We start from the raw sequence: 19,869 nt of genomic DNA, 5'->3' as shown, positions 1-19,869 counted from the left end.
TAAATGTAAGATCAGAAACTATAAAACTCCTAGAGGAGAACATAGGCAAAACACTCTCAGACATAAATCACAGCAGGATCCTCTATGATCCACCTCCCAGAATTCTGGAAATAAAAGCAAAAATAAACAAATGGGATCTAATTAAAATTAAAAGCTTCTGCACAACAAAGGATAATATAAGCAATATAAGCTTTGACTTTTATATGTCAATGATGTTATTTACCTTATTAAAGGCATTTAGATGGGAAAACAGTGGAAACAGTGTCAGACTTTTTTTTTTTGGACTCCAAAATCACTGCAGATGGTGACTGCAGCCATGAAATTAAAAGACGCTTTCTCCTTGGAAGAAAAGTTATGACCAACCTAGACAGTATATTCAAAAACAGAGCCATTACTTTGCTGACTAAGGTCCGTCCAGTCAAGGCTATGGTTTTTCCTGTGGTCATGTATGGATGTGAGAGTTGGACTGTGAAGAAGGCTGAGCGCTGAGGAATTGATACTTTTGAACTGTGGTGTTGGAGAAGACTCTTGAGAGTCCCTTGAAGTGCAAGGAGATCCAACCAGTCCATTCTGAAGGAGATCAGCCCTGGGATTTCTTTGGAAGGAATGATGCTAAAGCTGAAACTCCAGTACTTTGGCCACCTCATGCGAAGAGGTGACTCCTCGGAAAAGACTCTGATGCTGGGAGGGATTGGGGGCAGGAGGAGAAGGGGACAACAGAGGATGAGATGGCTGGATGGCATCACTGACTCAATGGAGGTGAGTCTGAGTGAACCCAGGGAGATGGTGATGGACAGGGAGGCCTGGCGTGCTACGATTCATGGGGTCACAAAGAGTCCGACACGACTGAGAGACTGAACTGAACTGATGACAATTACACTTCCCTCTGTGAATTTATTCAATGCAAAGTGATTCTGTACATTATGCTCTTTTATCTTAAAATCTACCCTCTCTGATACTAATATTGTTATCTCTATTCAAATTTTGCCCATTGTGTGTACAGCGTGTTCTTATAAACAGTATACACTTCATATTAATATCTTCTAGAAATTCCTCAGTGTTGGTGGTCCAACAAAGGTAAGCTCTTTTCCAGGGCTACTATGAAATTTCTCTTATTTTTCTATTTCTTCAATCAATTCTTGAAACTATAATCCTTATGTTTGTTTTCATTCTGTAGATTTTCACTTTTATAATTTAAAGATATAATACCCTAGTTCTTTTTTTTCTCATTTTCTTCCAGTTATTACTGTCCCTACAGTCTTATTTTCTATGCTTCTTATCATTAAACACAATTAAAAATTCTCTAACTGGGAAAAACTGGATACCTTAAGCAACATAGGCAATATTTACCATGTATGACACTGCACAATGTTATTATGTTCGCATTAGGAAAATCCTAGCAAATATTTTTACAAACAACTGAACAGATTGCCAAATGATATAATTTAATATGAAAAATAAAGTAGAAGTAAAATTTAAATTTATATAATTTTACAGCATTTACTTATGCATTGGAATCATATTGCCACACACAGATGAGCAAAGAATTAGACAGTATGAGTTTAGAAAATACATTCAGTAAAAAATACATCTCTCTCATACTTCACTGTGTCAAACAACATGTAGTGTAACACTATGATTTGTATTACTTTTTCACTAAAAAAAGAGATATAAAGATTTATCTAAAGTGGAAATGTTCTCAACAACTTTTCTTTTTGGATGGGAATGGAACTGATTTCTTCAAAACATGCCCTGAAACTGACATGGAAAATAGACATAAGTATTTCTAGTAAATATAAGAAAAAGACAAACTTAATCTAATAAATAGGGGAAATGATTGGTTAAAATAAATGAATGCTTCATGAGGAAAGGAGCCTCTTAATAGTGTTGGAAACAAAGTCGTGGAAACATTCTGGAGCAGCCAGACCACTGAGCAAACATTAATGATACAACAGGCCCTGCGCTCGTCTAATGTCTACAGTTTCATCTAATTGTCAGTAATGGAAAAAAGGAAGGAAGGAAAGATAACAAAAAACACATGGGCCCATCTGTCTTTCCGCGTGTAACTCTGTAGGGATTCTGTATTAGAATTACATAATAGCAAAATCTGGTCTGTGACATATAAGAAAAATTATTACAAGCATGCTATTTTCCATGGTACATCTGTGAATGTAAAGTTCACTTGAGAATTCAGATTCTCTGTTTTGCTACACTTACAGAACCGTGGGGAACACTGAAAATTTTCCCTATTGGAATTACCTTGAACCCCCACCAGAAATCTCACTAGGGTATTTTTCTTTCTTTTAACTGGTAGGGAATTTTTCCTTCTCCAAAACAACATTCGCTTACTTTTGACTCTTGTTATCAAATCAGAGTGACACAAAATGTATGCAAACAGAAGCCTGATTATTTTAGCTGGTACTGCTCATTTCTTGTTCACTTGTCTGGAACGGTGACAGGACCACAGAACGTGGATTCTGAACCGATCCGAAGGGTGTGACTTAGTTGTATAAGGTGCCCATAACACTCCAGTACTCTTGCCTGGAAAATCCCATGGGTGGAGGAGCCTGGTGGGCTGCAGTCCATGGGGTCGCGAGGAGTCGGACATGACTGAGCAACTTCACTTTCACTTTTCACTTTCATGCATCGGAGAAGGAAATGGCAACCCACTCCAGTGTTCTTGCCTGGAGAATCCCAGGGACGGGGGAGCCAGGTGGGCTGCCGTCTATGGGGTCGCACAGAGTCGGGCACGACTGAAGCGACTCAGCAGCAGCAGCAGCAACTGTTTAAAAGGTTAAACGGAGAGTGGAACCACATGGATATCCTGAGTCCTATTCCTATCCAGGGATCTCTGTGCTTTCCCAAATGACTCTTATTTATCACTTGTGTAAAGTGGTGAAGAAGCCTGATTATAACTTCTTCTAGCCATTCCCAATTATTCCAAAGAGATGCTGCTGAGAAAAAGCAAAGACATGACTTAATGTGGCCAGCTGCCCCTCTGCCCTCCTTCTCACCAAAACGTATTAGTATTAATAAATGGTGCATCACTTCTGGAATTCATTTCACATTTTCAAAGGTCAAAGGCAGCTTGTTGTAAGCTCTACACTTCTATCAAAAAGCATAACATCTGCCATGTGGGTTGCACCTAACTCCCTAGGACATCAGCTTTTAACTAAACGTTGACTCAAAGTCATACTGTAGGGCACCTCCATCAATCTTCTTTGGTCTCTGTTAGGGATCTGATTGGTGATACCCTTGGAAGGAGCTAATACATGAGCTCACTCGCTTCGTCTTTGTTCTCTGAGAACTGAGAGGTGTGCAAGTGATGAACAGCCTTCAGGGAGTCGCCAGGCTGTCTTCCCAGAGGCTGATGAGGCAATTCACCAGTGAGCCCAGCCCCGGAGGCTCGGAAAGCAGATTACCAAGCGGAGGACACCTCCTGCTCTCTGGGGTGCAGAACAGTGCCTCAGCTCACAGACTGACTTATGAAACCAGAATAGTATCAAGAAATGAGTACCAACAAGAAATGGATCTGCCTCAGGAATGTGAGCAGTGCACCCGTAACTCAGCCCATGGCCTCAAGTCCAGGTGACTGATCTACGAGAAGGAGCAACTGGCAAAGCGAGCCATGCATTCTCTTCACACGAGTTAACGTATCTTGGAAAGTAAATAATCAGAACAAGGGAGGTCAGACTGGTGGGCTGTTTAAAGGTGTAAGTCAGTGTATTAGTCTCTAAGGGAGAACACACAGCAGGGGAGACCTGGATCGCTGGGGGTGCCAGGACCACCTGCTGCACACACGGCCACCCAAGTGCTGGTCTCAAGCGGGCAGAAGAGCCTGTGCACCGACATAGCCTTCCACACCCATCTCCACGAAAGGGGCCAAGGTTCCCAGACCGCTGGACAGAACTGGAGAGGCAATTTTAGTGTTGGTCTCCCCACTCCCCACTTTCATAAACAATATCTCCCTGCCCCACCTTTCTGACTGACACTCTTCTTTAATAAAATTACAGTCAAATCTTGGAACTAACAAGAATTTTTTTTTTTTTCTGGAAACTGATTTTCAACCTGGAAACTAATCAGATTTCTTAAGGTAAATTTATACAGCTAAGTCTTGCGCTAAGTCTTGTACCATTAGGGGTTTTATTTAAAAGTTTAAACCTTTATTTCAATTTCTAGGGGGAATATTTAACAGTTCAGGCTATTTTTACAGCGTCAGTCACGCATGTGTTAGTCACTCAGCTGTGTCCGACTCGTTGTGACCCTATGGACTGGAGCCCGCCAGGCTCCTCTGTCCATGGAATTCTCCAGGCAAGAATACTGGAGTGGGTTGCCATGCCCTTCTCCAGGGGATTTTCTTGACCCAAGGATTGACCCTAGGTCTCCTGCATTGCAGGTGGATTCTTCACCGCCTGAACCACCAAGGAAGCCATAATTGGCATATAAATTTCCTTTTCTACTCTTAATATAACCTGCAGTGCCAAGAAACAAATATGTCAGTAACGGGAAACATCATCTCATTTTTCTGAGAATGCCTTCTTCCACCATTCCTGCAGTAGACATGTTTTACTAAACTTTATTATAAGAATGCAAACTCCCTGAGGCAGGGATTTTGACTTATTCACGGATTTATCCCAGGTGCTGAAAACATGGAGTGTTCAATGCATACAATCTACAATCCAAACCACATATTCAAAAAAAAGAGAAGTCATAAACTAAGATGCGAGGCTCTAAGACAATATACATCATCAATTTGATATCTCTCAAGTCTACTAACTTTCAACATGTCATTTTAAACAAAACCTCTGTTGAAACAGGATTATAATTACAAAAGTATATCATATTTAACAAGATATTTAACAAATGTTTGTTGACATCTATGAAGGTAAAATTATTTCAAAATTCTTTTATCATTCCAATTTTCATCTTTTTTCTGTATTTTAGTCTTTAAGTTTACACTGGAAAGAAGTTTCTGGGAATATATGTTTTCTTTAATAAGTGCAGAGTGGAGGTCAATGAAAAGGCTTTACCTATCACTTTGTTCTTCTTTCCATTTTTTATAGGTGTACAAAGCAAACTTCTAATGCACTGCTGGTTTATATTTCCCAAGTTTTCATTCTAAACAAAGAAACGAAAAGCAAAACAGCTAAATACTATGAACAGATTGTCTGCCCATTAGATGCTATACAAACTATACTGGACATACGAAGTTATTAATATGCTTATCTTTTATTAGCTGGAGATAACATCAGAGTGTAAAAAATGCAAATTATAATGAAGTTCATATAAATGCAATAAAAAACAATCAGTCTTTACTAAAAATACTAAATATCCTATGTTTAATTTTTTATTTTCCATTTTATTTACCTGTATTTCTTTTATTTTCCATGTTAAAGTTTCTTAAGCAGCTTACAGTAGTACTAAGCAAAATATTTACCGAGTTCTAACTATCCCTGTGTAGTAGATGTCTCAAGCAACTTAATAAGAAGGGTAGAAATCAGAATCTTTACACTACCAAGGATTCTGCATGTTACAATTGTCTCTTTCTTTAGTTTTACCACTGTTTCTATTGTCTATATTGCTACAGTCTTAAAAAGGTCTCCTAGATATGAAAATAACAAAGTCAGCTGCAATGCTTTTCGTAAGTCAGATGAGAGAAAATACTAGAATCTAAAGTTTTCAGTGTCTGAGAAACTGACCCTTGTAGGTTTGCTCTCAAGAAAAACAAATACTCATTTTTTTTTTTCACAAGGTGTTCACTGTGGTAGATTACCAGTTACAGACACTCAAGCCATATGGAACTTAATTTCTGAAGACAAACTCAGGAACTCTAGCAATACTATCTCAAGAGTGTCAACTGATATTAAGTAGGTAATAGTGAAACTACCTCAAAGTTAATGATATTTCATGTTTTCAAAACTGACAAAAGTACAGAGAAAAATACGTAAGTATAGCTGACCACCTCTGAACAGATGTTCTGAACTGTTTTATTTCCCTTCCTCAGATTAGGGCAAACACAGATCACTTCCAAAGAGCCAATTCTGGAGCCAGTCCTTCAGTTAAGAGTAGTACAGAGCAGGTCCGATAGGAAAACAGCCGTCAAGCTCCAAGTCTAAAACCGCATTACTTACTGTCCAGGGAAATCTTTTGTCCTTACTGACATCTGGGATATTAAGTGGTTCCATAGTATTTTTGACATACTGAGCATACATGTAATTGATTCTGTTTGCATCACGTTCCCTGTGGAAAGAACAGAGGTGAGTTCTTTCCATGCAGTGAAAAAACACAGGCAAAACAGGCATATAGATGGTTATAAGAGAAACACAGCAGTCTGAAATTATGGAGCAAAGTGTACAACTTACTTAGAAAATGAAGCTTTAAACATATTTGATGATGCATAACTTTAGTAGTTACTACAATTGAAATTTTTTGAAAAAACGAAGGCTCACAATTTTTCAGCTATTGAAAACAAGTTTAAAATGTCATTAAGTAATCTTAACACTCTTAACAGTCATGTTGATTTTTGTGCCATTCAATGTGAAATCCCTATGAATTTTCCTCTATGACTTATTTTCTCATCAGATTATAGAATGACTAAAGCCAAGTGTCTGTTTTTATTTCCTTATTTGTCTACTTATACCAACAGAATAATCTTTTACACATTTTAGACCAAGAGAAAAATTGAGCAGGTCTAGAATTTTATAAAGTTTTTCTCTCTTCATTTTTCTGCTTTGAAGTGCTTTAAGACATGTATTTAAATTAAAAACAATGCTTTTGAACTTACAATATTTTCCCAACTCTTTTTCCAGTTTCTTGCTTAACAGGTAGAACATAAAAGGTTAACCTGATGTCAGAGGGTTTGTAAGTATAATGCCAGTGCCAGAGTTGGAAAAACAGAATAGAATATATCTTTTCATTAGGAAACTTCCTACACTCCCTGGTGATGGGAATAAACTTGACAAAGATGGTCAGATTATGGAAATTTACTCCACAAATTTCTGAGAGGCTGTGCCTACAGTAACTGTAAGATCACTATCTGAAGAAATAGGAAAGCCTAATAGTGGGAAGAACTATACAAAAAATATCTTAATGACCCAGATAACCACAATGGTTATCTAGAGCCTAGAGCCAGACATCCTGGAATGGGAAGTCAAGTGGGCCTTAGGAAGCATCACTACGAACAAAGCTAGTGGAGGTGATGGAATTCCAGTTGAGCTATTTCAAATTCTGAAAGACGACGCTGTTAAAGTGCTGCACTCAATATGCCAGCAAGTTTGAAAAAATGTGCAGCAACCACAGGACTGGAAAAGGTCAGTTTTCATTCCAATCCCAAAGAAAGGCAATGCCAAAGAATGTTCAAACTAACACACAATTGCACTCATCTCACACACTAGCAAAGGAATGCTCACAATTCTCCAAGCCAGACTCCAATATTCAATAGTACATGAACCATGAACTTTCAGATGTTCAAGCTGGATTTAGAAAAGGCAGAAGAACCAGAGATCAAATTGTCAACATCCGCTGGATCACTGAAAAAGCAAGAGAGTTCCAGAAAAACATCTACTTCTGCTTTATTGACTACGCCAACGCCTTTGACTGTGTAGATCACAACAAACTGTGGAAAAGAGATGGCAATACCAGACCATCTGACCTGCCTCCTGAGAAATCTGTATGCAGGTCAAGAGGCAACAGTTAGAACTGGACATGGAACAACAGACTGGTTCCAAATAGGAAAAGGAGTACGTCAAGGCTGTATATTGTCACCCTGCTTATTTAACTTCTATGCAGAGTATATCATGAGAAACACTGGGCTCAATGAAGCACAAGCTGGAATCAAGATTGCCAGGAAAAATATCAATAATATGCAGATGACACCACCCTTATGGCAGAAAGTGAAGAGGAACTAAAAAGCCTCTTGATGAAAGTGAAAGAGGAGAGTGAAAAAGTTGGCTTAAAGCTCAACATTCAGAAAACTAAGATCATGGCATCCGGTCCCATCACTTCATGGCAAATAGATGGGGAAAGAGTGGAAACAGTGGCTGACTTTATTTTCTTGGGCTCCAAAATCACTGCAGATGATGACTGCAGCCATGAAATTAAAAGATGCTTGCTCCTTGGAAGAAAAGCTATGACCAACTAGAACTGTGGTGTTGGAGAAGACTCTTGAGAGTCCCTTGGATAGCAAGGAGAGCCAACCAGTCCATCTTAAAGGAAATCAGTCCTGAATATTCACTGGAAGAACTGATGCTGAAGCTGAAATTTCAATACTTTGGCCACCTGATGCAAAGAACTGACTCATTTGAACAGACTCATTTGATGTTGGGAAAGATTGAAGGTAGGAGGAGAATGGGATGACAGAGGAGGAGATGGTTGGATGGTGTCACCAACTTGATGGACATGAGCTTGAGCAGGCTTCGGGAGCTGGTGAAGGACAGGGAAGCCTGGTGTGCTGCAGTCCATGGGGTCACAAAGGGTCAGATACAACTAAGCGACTGAACTGCCTGAACTGAATAGAGGGAAACATTTCAAAATTAAGTGGTGTCTCAGGAAAACTGTCCGCTTGCTCTGAGTTCTCAAGTTTCCAATCTTTTCCTATCTCCCATCCTCTCAGTCAGCCTGCGCAAACTGCTTCTAGGACGGTGGTCTCAAATGGTATTCTTGATCACTAGTGATACCACAAAGGCTCCTCAAGTCGTGGCCTCATTCCTGGCCGAGATATTTTTGTCTTTCCTTTCTCTGATGTGGCCAGAATACTAGAGTGGGTAGCCATTCTCTTCTCCTGGGTTCGAAAACCGAGATCGAGACCTGGGTTCAATCCCTGGGTTGGAAATATCCCCTAGAGAAGAGAATGGCTACCCACTCCAGCATTCTGGCCTGGAGAATTCCATGGACTCTACAGTCCGTGGGGTCGCAATGAGTCAGATACGACTGAGTGACTTTCAGTTCTTTGATGAACCTACACTTTAGGTTAAGTGTAATTGGCCACGTCAGGTAATGGCTATATGTCCAGTACTATATACAATGGAAAAAAAGAAAAAAGGGAAACAACCGTGGTAACGGAGGAATAAATGAACTTCAGACTGAACACTTCTGAGCCTAGACTGATAATCTGGGAAGGCATGAAAAATGTTAGACACATTAGACCCAAGATACTCCTGGCTTCTTAATACTTCGTGCATAATTACCTGGGGAGAATCCCAAGAAAAGGTTATGAGATAAGTGCAGGATTTTGGTTAATAAAACTATTTTAAAACAATAAATATTTCATGGAAAACGGAAGTCTCAGGAAAATAAAAGACGCTACAGTAAAGATAAGAAAAATGAAAAAGCATCTACAAAGAGAAAGGAGTACACTGGAAAGGATTCCTTTGTCCAAATGTCTTTTACAATGATGATGATGACATGTGACTTTTGTTATTATCATGATTTCAACAGAGGGAGCCAGATGAACCCAAATACTTAAGCAGTCCAATTTCAGAGTCTACACTCTCATACTCTGTGTCTATCATTTTTTAAAGGAGTACAAATCTTTTTACTATTTTAAAAACAGTAAGTGTTCCTGCATTTAACTATGTTTCCCAATATAATTATAATTAACAAGTAGTATATATATTCCAAGAACATGAGCTTAAAGGATTAATTCCATGTATTTGTCATTATGTGATAAAATATGTATTTAAAATTAACATGGGGCTTGCCTGGTGGCTCAGACAGTAATGAATCCACCTGCAATGCGGGAGACCTGGGTTTGATCCCTGGGTCGGGAAGATCCCCTGGAGGAGGGCATGGCAACCCACTCCAGTATTCTTGCCTGGAGAATTCCATGGACAGAGGAGCCTGGCGGGCTACAGTCCATAGGGTTGCAAAGACTCAGACACAACTGAGTTTAGACTAAGCACAGCACAAAATTAACATGAAGTTAACTAATATAGAATTATAGCACTAAAACATCTATTTCTTAAAATTACGAGCTTACAGAAACAGTATAACATCACATTCACTTTTCCTTCTAATTAGGTGGCTCTCTGAACTGAAGCACAGGAAACTCTGAAACCTCCCACCCTCTGGAAATGACCTTCACTTCTCAAATTCTACAAACCCCAAGAGCTTACTGTGTTAGATCCCATTGATAATACAATTCTAATAATTATGTATAATGTTCACCTTCACTATTCTTTATTTTTATACTTAACATTTCAAAACTATCTTCAATAAATTATTTTATCTTTTAAAAGTTAATCAGATGGTTGGTTAGAAGAGTACTAAGTGAGCCATACTTTCCCACTGACATATAATTGCCTAAAAAGAATGATTTGCTTACCGCTAACATCACCAAACTGCCAGGCATTTCATCTCATGAAAGATGTTTGCATTGACAAAGTGTTTAATAATGAAAACTGGAAAGGCCTAAATTCTATCAATAAGAAATCTCAGAAATGTAATAAAGAATCTGCTGGCCAAGGGTCAGTATCAGCTAGTCCTTTTACAAAGCTAAAGTTACTAAAGTAACTTTAGCACCATTTTAGTTTTCACAAAATGAAGCCTGATATCTAATTTTTATTATAATAAAACATACATCACTATGAGGTCTTGCACTGCATCATAAGATTAAAAGCTAACTATTAGCTAATGTAAGGCACTGGTGTTGGATAAATTTTCATTACTGTAAACTCGGTTAATGAATCAGTTAAAATGGTCCATGTAAATTAGTCTCTTCTAAGGTAACCATACTGATATTTATCCTTTATTAAAAAATCTTTACACTAAGACTGTCTTGGAATAATTTTTAAAAGTGGAAAGATATATTTTCTTTTACAGAGAAGGAATGTGATATTCATTAGAAACAAATCAAATATATAGTTCAGTTCAGTTCAGTCACTCCGTCGTGTCCGACTCTTTGCGACCCCATGAATCGCAGCACGCCAGTCCTCCCTGTCCATCACCAACTCCCGGAGTTCACTCAGACTCACATCCATCGAGTCAGGGATGCCATCTAGCCATCTCATCCTGTCATCCCCTTCTCCTCCTGCCCCCCAATCCCTCCCAGCATCAGAGTCTTTTCCAATGAGTCAACTCTTCGCATGAGGTGGCCAAAGTACTGGAGTTTCAGCTTTAGCATCATTCCTTCCAAAGAACACCTAGGGCTGATCTCCTTCAGAAAGAACTGGTTGGATCTCCTTGCAGTCCAAGGGACTCTCAAGAGTCTTCTCCAACACCACAGTTCAAAACCACCAATTCTTCAGCGCTCAGCCTTCTTCACAGTCCAACTCTCACATCCATACATGACCACTGGAAAAACCATAGCCTTGACTAGACAGACCTTTGTTGGCAAAGTAATGTCTCTGCTTTTCAACATGCTATCTAGGTTGGTCATAACTTTCCTTCCAAGGAGTAAGCATCTTTTAATTTCATGGCTGCAGTCACCATCTAGTAAGATTTTAGTTTTTTTAATGCATATTCACCAGTAGAGGTCACTATCACACCAAGTCACTGGGCTTGTTCAGCTTTCAGAAGAATTAGAGGACTTGTCTGAATTAATAACAAAAAATCCCAATGTGAATACATAAAATAAAAGTACACAGAAATATGCTGCCACACAAATACATTTAAAGGTAAATGTAGATAATTCCTCATTTTACACATTTTTCTTTTCTTTTTCAGCTGTGCCTCTTAGCTTGCGCAATCTTAGTTCCCCAACCAGAGATGGAACCCAGGCCCCAGCAGTGAAAGCACGGAGTCCTAACCACTAGACAGCTAGGGAATTCTCATCATTTTATACATTTAATATGCATATCATACTCATTTTCCTATTCTCCTCTGGATATATATAAATCCATAAATAAACGTATATATATATTTGTCTACATAGTAATCATTATTTATGCAAGCCAAAAGTAAAATAATCAAATATTTAATGTTTAACAGCTTTCTAAAATGTTCGTTATAAAAAGCAACAAACATGTATGGTGTCATAAAATAAAAATAGTATCTATTAATGTTCCTCCTAAGAATAAGACTTCATAACTGACCCAGGCAGCACAGCCCAATACCAGCACTTAAGAAAGATACATACATACTCACTGGGACATGTGCATACTATCACATATTCAAAAAGGATTCAAAATCCACTAAAGCAATGTTAAATATGCCAGAAAATACACACACAGAAGCTTAGGAAAGAACAGATGTGGAGATGGGAAATAAAGTTCAGTTCATGACTAACAATGCCAAAAGGGAAATAAAGGTCAGCTATTCTGATATAATTGTATGAAAGAAAAATTCAAGGGTAGCAGAAACATCTCTAGCATAGAGATTCCATGGTTTATGTACCCTGACTACCCATTCCACAGCCAGGTCAGGAGTCACGGCCTAGGTCAGGGGTACCCCGCAAGTCAAACACATTCCCTATCTGTCTCCATGTTACTTCTGCTCCTTTGCAGCTTCCTGAAATACTTTAAATAGAAGAAAAAGTCTTTCATTGCATCATATTGGTAAAATAATACTCTTAATATAATTTTTTGATTTAAATGCAATCACTTAACAAAGTAACAACTTTAAACCGCTAGAGTCAACAGTTTCTCCATCCTGCTGGGGAACACAGAAAAGGACAGGAAATGTCATGAAAGGGAAGAGAAGAAAGAAAAGGGTATACAGGGCAGAAGACAGCTTCTGCAGACCCCACGCTGATCCATGGGGTCAGTCCTAATGAGGAAGGCTGGGACAAAACCAGGTGGCACACTCAAGCATTTTGTTCTTGCAGCTGCAAGCTCAGACAGTTTGGTTTTACGTGACCTACAAAGATGATTTTCGTTTTATTTCCAGCTTTTTATTACAAACATTTTCTTCCAATTTTTTATGGTAAACTTTTGAAATACATAAGAAAGCTGAAAGCAAAATAAATATCCTACCCTTAGATTCAACAATTTTTAATATTTTGCCACATTTGCTATATCTACATATGTGCAAATATATTCATTTACTTATACTAAATTTAGATATATTTACTTTATTATATTTAGATATATTTACAATTTTATTTATTTTTGGTTGAACCATATTTTTTGTTGAAAATATCTTTTTTTTAATTGAAGGAATTTTTTTTTAATTGAAGTACAGTTGATTTACTATGTCATGTTAGCTTCTGATGTACAACACAATACACACATATGTATATATGTTATATATGTATATATACATGTATAACACATATATGTTATGTATACACATCCATAACTGAATCTTTTCCCTTTTTCAGATTCTTTCCCCAATAGGTTATTACAAAATATTGAGTATAGTTCCCTATGTTATACAGGAGGTCCTTGTTGATTATGTTTATATTCAGCAGTGTATATAGGCTTAGTCCTAACCTCCTAATTTATCACCCACCCACCCCACTACACCCGACTCCCTCCCCAGCTGGCCCATCTGAACTATTTTAAACTAAGGTGCAGACATCCTAACACTTTATCCTTACATAAACCAGCATGAATCTACTGAAAATAAGAACATTGTTCTACTAACCACTTAGTGATGCCAAAGAAAAGGTAACAATGATTCCACACCAATATCCAGTATCCAGTGCATATGCAGATTTTCAATTATCCTCACAAATGTCTTTGACAGCTATTTGTTTTTTACTAGGATCTAATCAAGGTTCATGTACTGCATTTGGCTGCTATGTCCAAGGACAGCCCCTCCCTCCATTTTATCCAATGACTGTTGACTTTTTGAAGAGACTAGGCCAGTTATCCCCTGGTGGCTCAGATGGTAAAGTGTCTGCCTACAGTCTGGGAGACCCAGGTTCAGTCCCTGGGTTGGGAAGATCCTCTGGAGAAGGAAATGGCAACCCACTCCAGTACTCTTGCCTGAAAAATCCCATGGACGGAGGAGCATGGTAGGCTATAGTCCATGGGGTTGCAAAGAGTCGGACATGACTGAGCGACTTCACTTCACTTCACTTCAGGCCAGTTATCTTACAGAATGTTCCATAGATTTGCACAGAGGTTGTTTTTAAAGAACTACCGTCAAGGGACTTGGTTCCTGAAGATATTACTGTGACATCATTCACCAACATGAAGTAATTCTCGGATAGGTCAACTGTAGAGTAAAAACTCTGGAACTTTAATCTCAATAGTAAAGTTAAATAATGTTCTATTTCCATGATCATATGCGGCTTTTAATTATCACTAATAAGAGGTAGTATAAATTGACATGAATTATTTTAGGGAGTGAAATAAGTGAAAGAAATAAATAGTGAAAAATACAAATGGCGTTATGCCCAAGAATTCCTGACGCTTGACCCTGGCAGACTTATATTCCTTGGATTATCTGATTGCTTAAGCAAACACCACCAGTAATTTGCTAAGGGTACAAAAATATGAGAAAGAACATTTGTTAGTTTACTCTAAATCCTTTTTAAAGTTCTTCAGAAAGCACATATAAAATTGGACGTCTATAACCTTGATACATATAACCTTGACTTTCTATTTTTTCTGTGTACCAGCCAACAAAAAATGAATACAAACTTTAAAATTACAAAGAACATGAAAAAGAAATGAACTGCAGTAGATTTCTGATTCTCGCCATGTGTACGTGTATTGGTGTGATGGAGACTGCAGGCACTCTTCTGGGGTCAGTTAAATCCCAGGGCTGTTTCCAAATCAGAACAGACTCAGAGCCTATCAAATTTTCACCGAGGGTCCGAAGCACAAAGAAAAAATATATCTGAAATATATGTCTGTGGGTCTTGAATGAATCAGCTCACAGAAAACACTGTACCCAGGCCTATACTAATTGTGACACCATTTGCTCTGTGAAAGAATTCTCCAACAGGTCAACTGCAGTGGAAAAAACCTGGAACTATAACGTCAAATAGTAAAGTATTTTCACAAATGAAGTTACTTGTAGGAGGAAAAAAGCAACTACAGCTTCTGTGTCTTAAACAGGTCGTGAAATAGCTATGTAACCAGTATTATGTACATGTGAAAACAACAGAGAGGCCGTAAGTCCTTACCGTGTTAAAGTATCTGACGATTTTTCTAATTCCTCACACTCCATGTGAAACACACTAGAAAAAGAATCCTGGAAACAGAGCAACAACACATACTGAGAAATATGTTTGAGAATACACTGAAAACTATCTAGACACAGACATGCAAGTCTGTGGAACTGAGACCCCACTTTCTCAGACAAAACTGACCCAAGTACTTACCTCACACCACTCTCAAACCTACTTGCCATTACTAAGAACCATGCTCTTACTGTTTCTCTTACTGACCTACAAAAATACTTATTTGAGCACTATTTGTTTTTGCTTTTCTACCAGCTGTAAATGAACATGTTACCTTCAGATTTTCTCTGTATTTATTAAAATCCTCAAGTTTTAGCTTTTATGCATACATTCACTGCTATTCTTGGGTCTTTTTTTTTTGGAAAAAAAAAAGACATAATTCAATAATATTTATGAGATTATTAAATTATGAAGATTTTAGCAACAAAGAGATATACTTTTGAAGTTAAATTGAAAAGCAGCATACATATTTGCACCCATACTATAAGTGTATAAAAAATTGGAAGGAAAAAAAAATTGGAAGGAAACAAATAAAACAATGATATCAGTTTAGTGTGGGAACAGAAGAAATGAGTACATTTTTTTTGTTCACATTTAGATCTTTGCTCATGTGTTGAAATGTTTATCAAAAAATAATTACAGTATAAATGAACATCAAGTCACTTAATTGCTACCCCCAACAAATTAAGTCTTTAAAAAGTGAGCAAAACAGATTAATGGGCATACTGCTGAGCTATGCTTTAAAGCAACTCTGATACCAGTCAGTTGCTGCCGTGATAGCTGTTAACTGGTAGAAGGATAAGCTGAATGTTAAAATAAAGTGATATTTAAATGGTCTAAAAAAGGAGTGCCCTTGTGTATAACTTTCAAAAATCAAATGACAAAGAGCAGTCACAGAGCAAAAATGGTGAACTGACATGCTGCACTAAATTCAGACCTGAACTTTAGAAGGATAGCTACAATCTTGTAATTATCTCTATATTAAGGAATTTATAATTGATTGAAAATATTTTAAATAATTTCCATGAGAATACTGATTATCTTACAGCACAGTGAATTCTCATTTGATTTCCTATTAATGAGTTATACACACACAAACACAATGATTCAAATAACACTAGAGCACACAGTCCTGTCTTCCTAATAAAATAATTAAAAATTTAAAATATAAGTATTAAAAGTCTTTTTTAAGTAAAATAATATTTTATAAATAAATATATTTTATTTATAAAAAATAATTTTTTTCAATAAAATAATAGAAAAACTATTATTCCCCCACCATGCATGCATGCTAAGTCACTTCAGTCATGTCTGACTCTTTGCAATCCTATGGACTGGAGCCCATTTCTCCACACCGCCCCCCCACAATCAATTCCAATATTCTATACAGATTGTAATTGACTTCATGCAAGTAAGAATCCCTATTTTCTTTCCTAATCCACCAACGAAGAGCATGTTCTCAGGGTCTAAAGGAAAAAGAAAACAACTACATCAAAAAAAAAAATACCAAAAGCAGTGATTCATCAGTTAAGAAGGAAAAGAAACTGCATAAAAGAAAACGGCCTTAGGTTAAAGGTGCTGATGCTAACAGCAAAGTCAGCTGGCCTGTAAGTAACCAGCGCTCTATGAGAACACTCCATCTTTCCACACAGATCTTACTTCTTTACATGCAAATCAATGGCTTGAAATCTACAGCTTAGAATAATTAAGCAACTTTCCCTGGTGGGTGAAGAATTTGGGACTAACAGGTACCTTTAACAGCACTGCCTCCATTGGGCCATGCCTTATGATTTCCACACAATCAATCCTGTTCCGCTCAGAATAAACAAGCAGAACAGGTCTACCTGCTTACAGCAAGAGGGCACCACCATTCCTGGGCAAGAAAGGTCTGCACACCGTAATGACGAAGCGTAGTGCAGCCTCGATGGAAGCAGCACACTGACATTCCCATGGTGACCACTCAGCGGAGGGTCAACAAGGTGAGGGTGTGCCGGGGCATCCTCCGGCCTCATCTCCACCCCTTTCCAACCAAACAACTCATTCTTTTATCAGCTTTAGATGAACAACCATGTGCAGTTGGACTTGAGAGAGAGTTCTGAGGCCAAGATGAGGTTTAAAAGCAATGCTTTAAGGACCGTAAGCTTCTGTCTTTCTAAAAATAAAAAAGTCATACTCTGTACTCACGGAGCAATCTTCATCCACTATGAAAATGGTGCATTTCTGCACCTGCATGAAAGAGATAATAGTGGCAGCTATTTTCTTTAGAATTACTTCTAATGATTGTTGTTCTTCAAAAATTAAGCTAGCAAGGTCAAGCAGCACCTAGACAAAAAAATTAAGAGCTCTGATTTAGTAATTATTAAAGCAATACAATGACTTATATGGGGTGTAAGTGGTTTATATATAATCTAACAAATTACAACCAAGTTTAAAAAGAAAACTTCCCTATTGATTGTTAGTACAATTAGTACCGTGGTCACGATTAGACTCTGAAGTCAGAGCCAAGAGTTTTTAATTCTGGTTTCTCCTCCTGCGGGCTTTGTGATCTAGTTTCTTGAAAATCGAATAATAGTACCAAAATTATGGGGCTGTTGTGAAGACTAAATAAGTTAACATTGAGCAGTGTCTGATACATAAAACACACTGTTGTTTCTGTTGATCCAAACTTCTGAGATCAACATTTACCAACATTGCCAATATTTTCACAGAAGAAATGTTTCCCTAAATAAACAAAATTTTCAGAGTTCCTTTCATGTTTTTCCTGATAATTTCTCTTTCCTTTAACTCCAGAGAATTTCATCTAGTCTCACAGGAGTATCTGTGCATGGAGGGGAGAGAAAGGGTTATTATTTAAGATTTACTGAAAGCAATACTATGCCAGGAGAGGTCCGAAAGATGAGCAGGAATTATTCAGCTAGGAATAATTATTGAAGTTAGAATAGTTATTGAAGAATAGTTGTTGAAGTTAGGAAGGAAAATATCACAGTCAAAAAGAACTGCATTGAGAGAAAGTGGCATATTGAATGTTTTGATCAAACTTTTTAAGAATAGAGAGTGTAAAGGGGAACACTAAGCAGATGATATTGCAGAGGGTAAACAGAGAAAGAATCCCAAAAGCGCTGTCTGTCTTTCGAAGCAGTCTGGACTGTGATGGATTGCGGTAGAGAAGGGACAAGAAGGGACTCATTTTCATAAAGTGAAGCCTGGATTAATGAGTGGTGAGACTGGAGCAGGGAGATGTTGGGAAGATGCTGCAGGTGGAAGTCATGGAGGGTCCACTGTCTTATTAACACAAGTTCTAAAAAGAGACATTAAAGGTGGGGGGATGAATTATCAAAGAAATAAGGAAAAAGAAATACATAAAGCTAAGGGCTTACATCTCCAGACTGAAAGGAATGACCAGGTACAAGCATGATGAGTGAAAACAAGAACCATACTGTGAAATTCAGTTACAAGAGCAACGACAAAGAAACAATTCCAAAAGCTTATAGATAAAAAAGAGCTCCAAACACAAAGAAACAATTCCAAAAGCTTATAGATAAAAAAGAGCTCCAGGAATCAGAACAATATCAATGCTGGCAGAAGACAAAGCATAATCTCTAAACTCTGAGAAACATTTTTCAATGCAGAATTTTATACCCAGCCAAACTGGCAGGATGCTATAATAAATATTTTTATACATGTAAGGCGCTCATGTCACAATATCTGTTGCAGGTGGTTAATTAAGAATGTGCTACAGCAGAACAAGGGAGTAAACTGAGAAAGAAGGAGCCCTGGGATCCAGTGGATAACTAGTGGAGTCTTCCTAAGAAAGCAGTGAGGCATGAGGAGAAATAGGTTTGCTTGAAAGGAGAAAGGAAGAGAACCTCAATCTGGAGATTCTACATGAAAAAGAAGAACTCCAGAGAATGCCTAAATAATGGAGAGTTTGTGGGGGTAGGGCAATAACATGAGGCTCCACCAGTGCAAACAGTTCAAGGAAAAAGGAATAAATTTCAGAATCAACAGGAAAAACTAAATTATATAACAAACGTAATATGAGCAATATTTATATCGCAGTACTTATAAATACTTTATTTTAAATTGCAACTTTGGAATTAATCCAGACAAAGCTTTAGAAAAGTTAATCATGGTTGTAGAAGAATACAATTCTTCCTCAATTTACGATGGAGTCACATCTTGATAAATCCATTGTAAGTTAAAAATACTGCAAGTCAAAAATCTGTTTAATATACCCAACCACCTGAACATCACAACTTAGCCCAGCCTACCTTAAACATGCTCAGAACACTTACATTCGCCCACAGCTGAGCATAATCATCTAACACAAAGCCTATTTTATAATAGAGTATTGAATATCTAATAAACTCACTGAATACTGTACTAAAAGTGAAAACTGGAATGGCTGTGTGGGAAGCAGAATGGTCTGAAGTTGCTCACCCTCATGACGGCGTGGCTGCGAGGAGCTTTGGCTACTGCCGCCGCCCAGAGTCATGAGCATGTGTCACCATCCCAGGAAAAGACCAATACTCAAAATGTGACGTTTGGTTTCCACTGAATGTGAATAGCTTTTGCACCATCACAAAGTTGAAAATGTAAGTCTAAATAACCAGTGTAAATCGAAGACCATCTGTGTACATGTTATCAGTGTGGGCAACATAAAAGAAAAAGTCCAGCTAGGAAAAGCAGAGGTAAGGAGTAGTAATTGGGAAGGAGAGATGAGGGATATTAAGATCCTTATCTTATAAAGCAGGGAATCAAGAGATGACATGTCTAAGTGATAAAATAAGAACTAAATC

At 37.8% G+C, this 19,869-nt stretch overlaps 1 protein-coding gene across 4 annotated transcripts in view; it reads right to left on the bottom strand.

Moving 5' to 3' along the window:
* The window catches only part of PDE5A (phosphodiesterase 5A), a 151,293-nt gene that overhangs the window by 65,018 nt on the left and 66,406 nt on the right, over positions 1 to 19,869 (bottom strand). For all 4 annotated transcript variants that reach the window (XM_069593386.1, XM_069593388.1, XM_069593387.1 and 1 more), the window contains exons 6-9: positions 17,255 to 17,392; positions 15,014 to 15,081; positions 6,132 to 6,240; positions 5,031 to 5,118 (exon numbers count right to left, since the gene is read on the bottom strand). In XM_069593386.1, coding sequence (XP_069449487.1) covers positions 5,031 to 5,118; positions 6,132 to 6,240; positions 15,014 to 15,081; positions 17,255 to 17,392 — 403 coding nt within the window. The remainder of the gene's footprint in view (positions 1 to 5,030; positions 5,119 to 6,131; positions 6,241 to 15,013; positions 15,082 to 17,254; positions 17,393 to 19,869) is intronic.

This window comes from Ovis canadensis, chromosome 6 (assembly GCF_042477335.2).
Source record: "Ovis canadensis isolate MfBH-ARS-UI-01 breed Bighorn chromosome 6, ARS-UI_OviCan_v2, whole genome shotgun sequence".
NCBI lineage: Eukaryota > Metazoa > Chordata > Mammalia > Artiodactyla > Bovidae > Ovis > Ovis canadensis.
The sequence above is the reverse complement of the archived record's forward strand: the minus strand, read 5'-3'. Positions and strand labels throughout refer to the sequence as shown.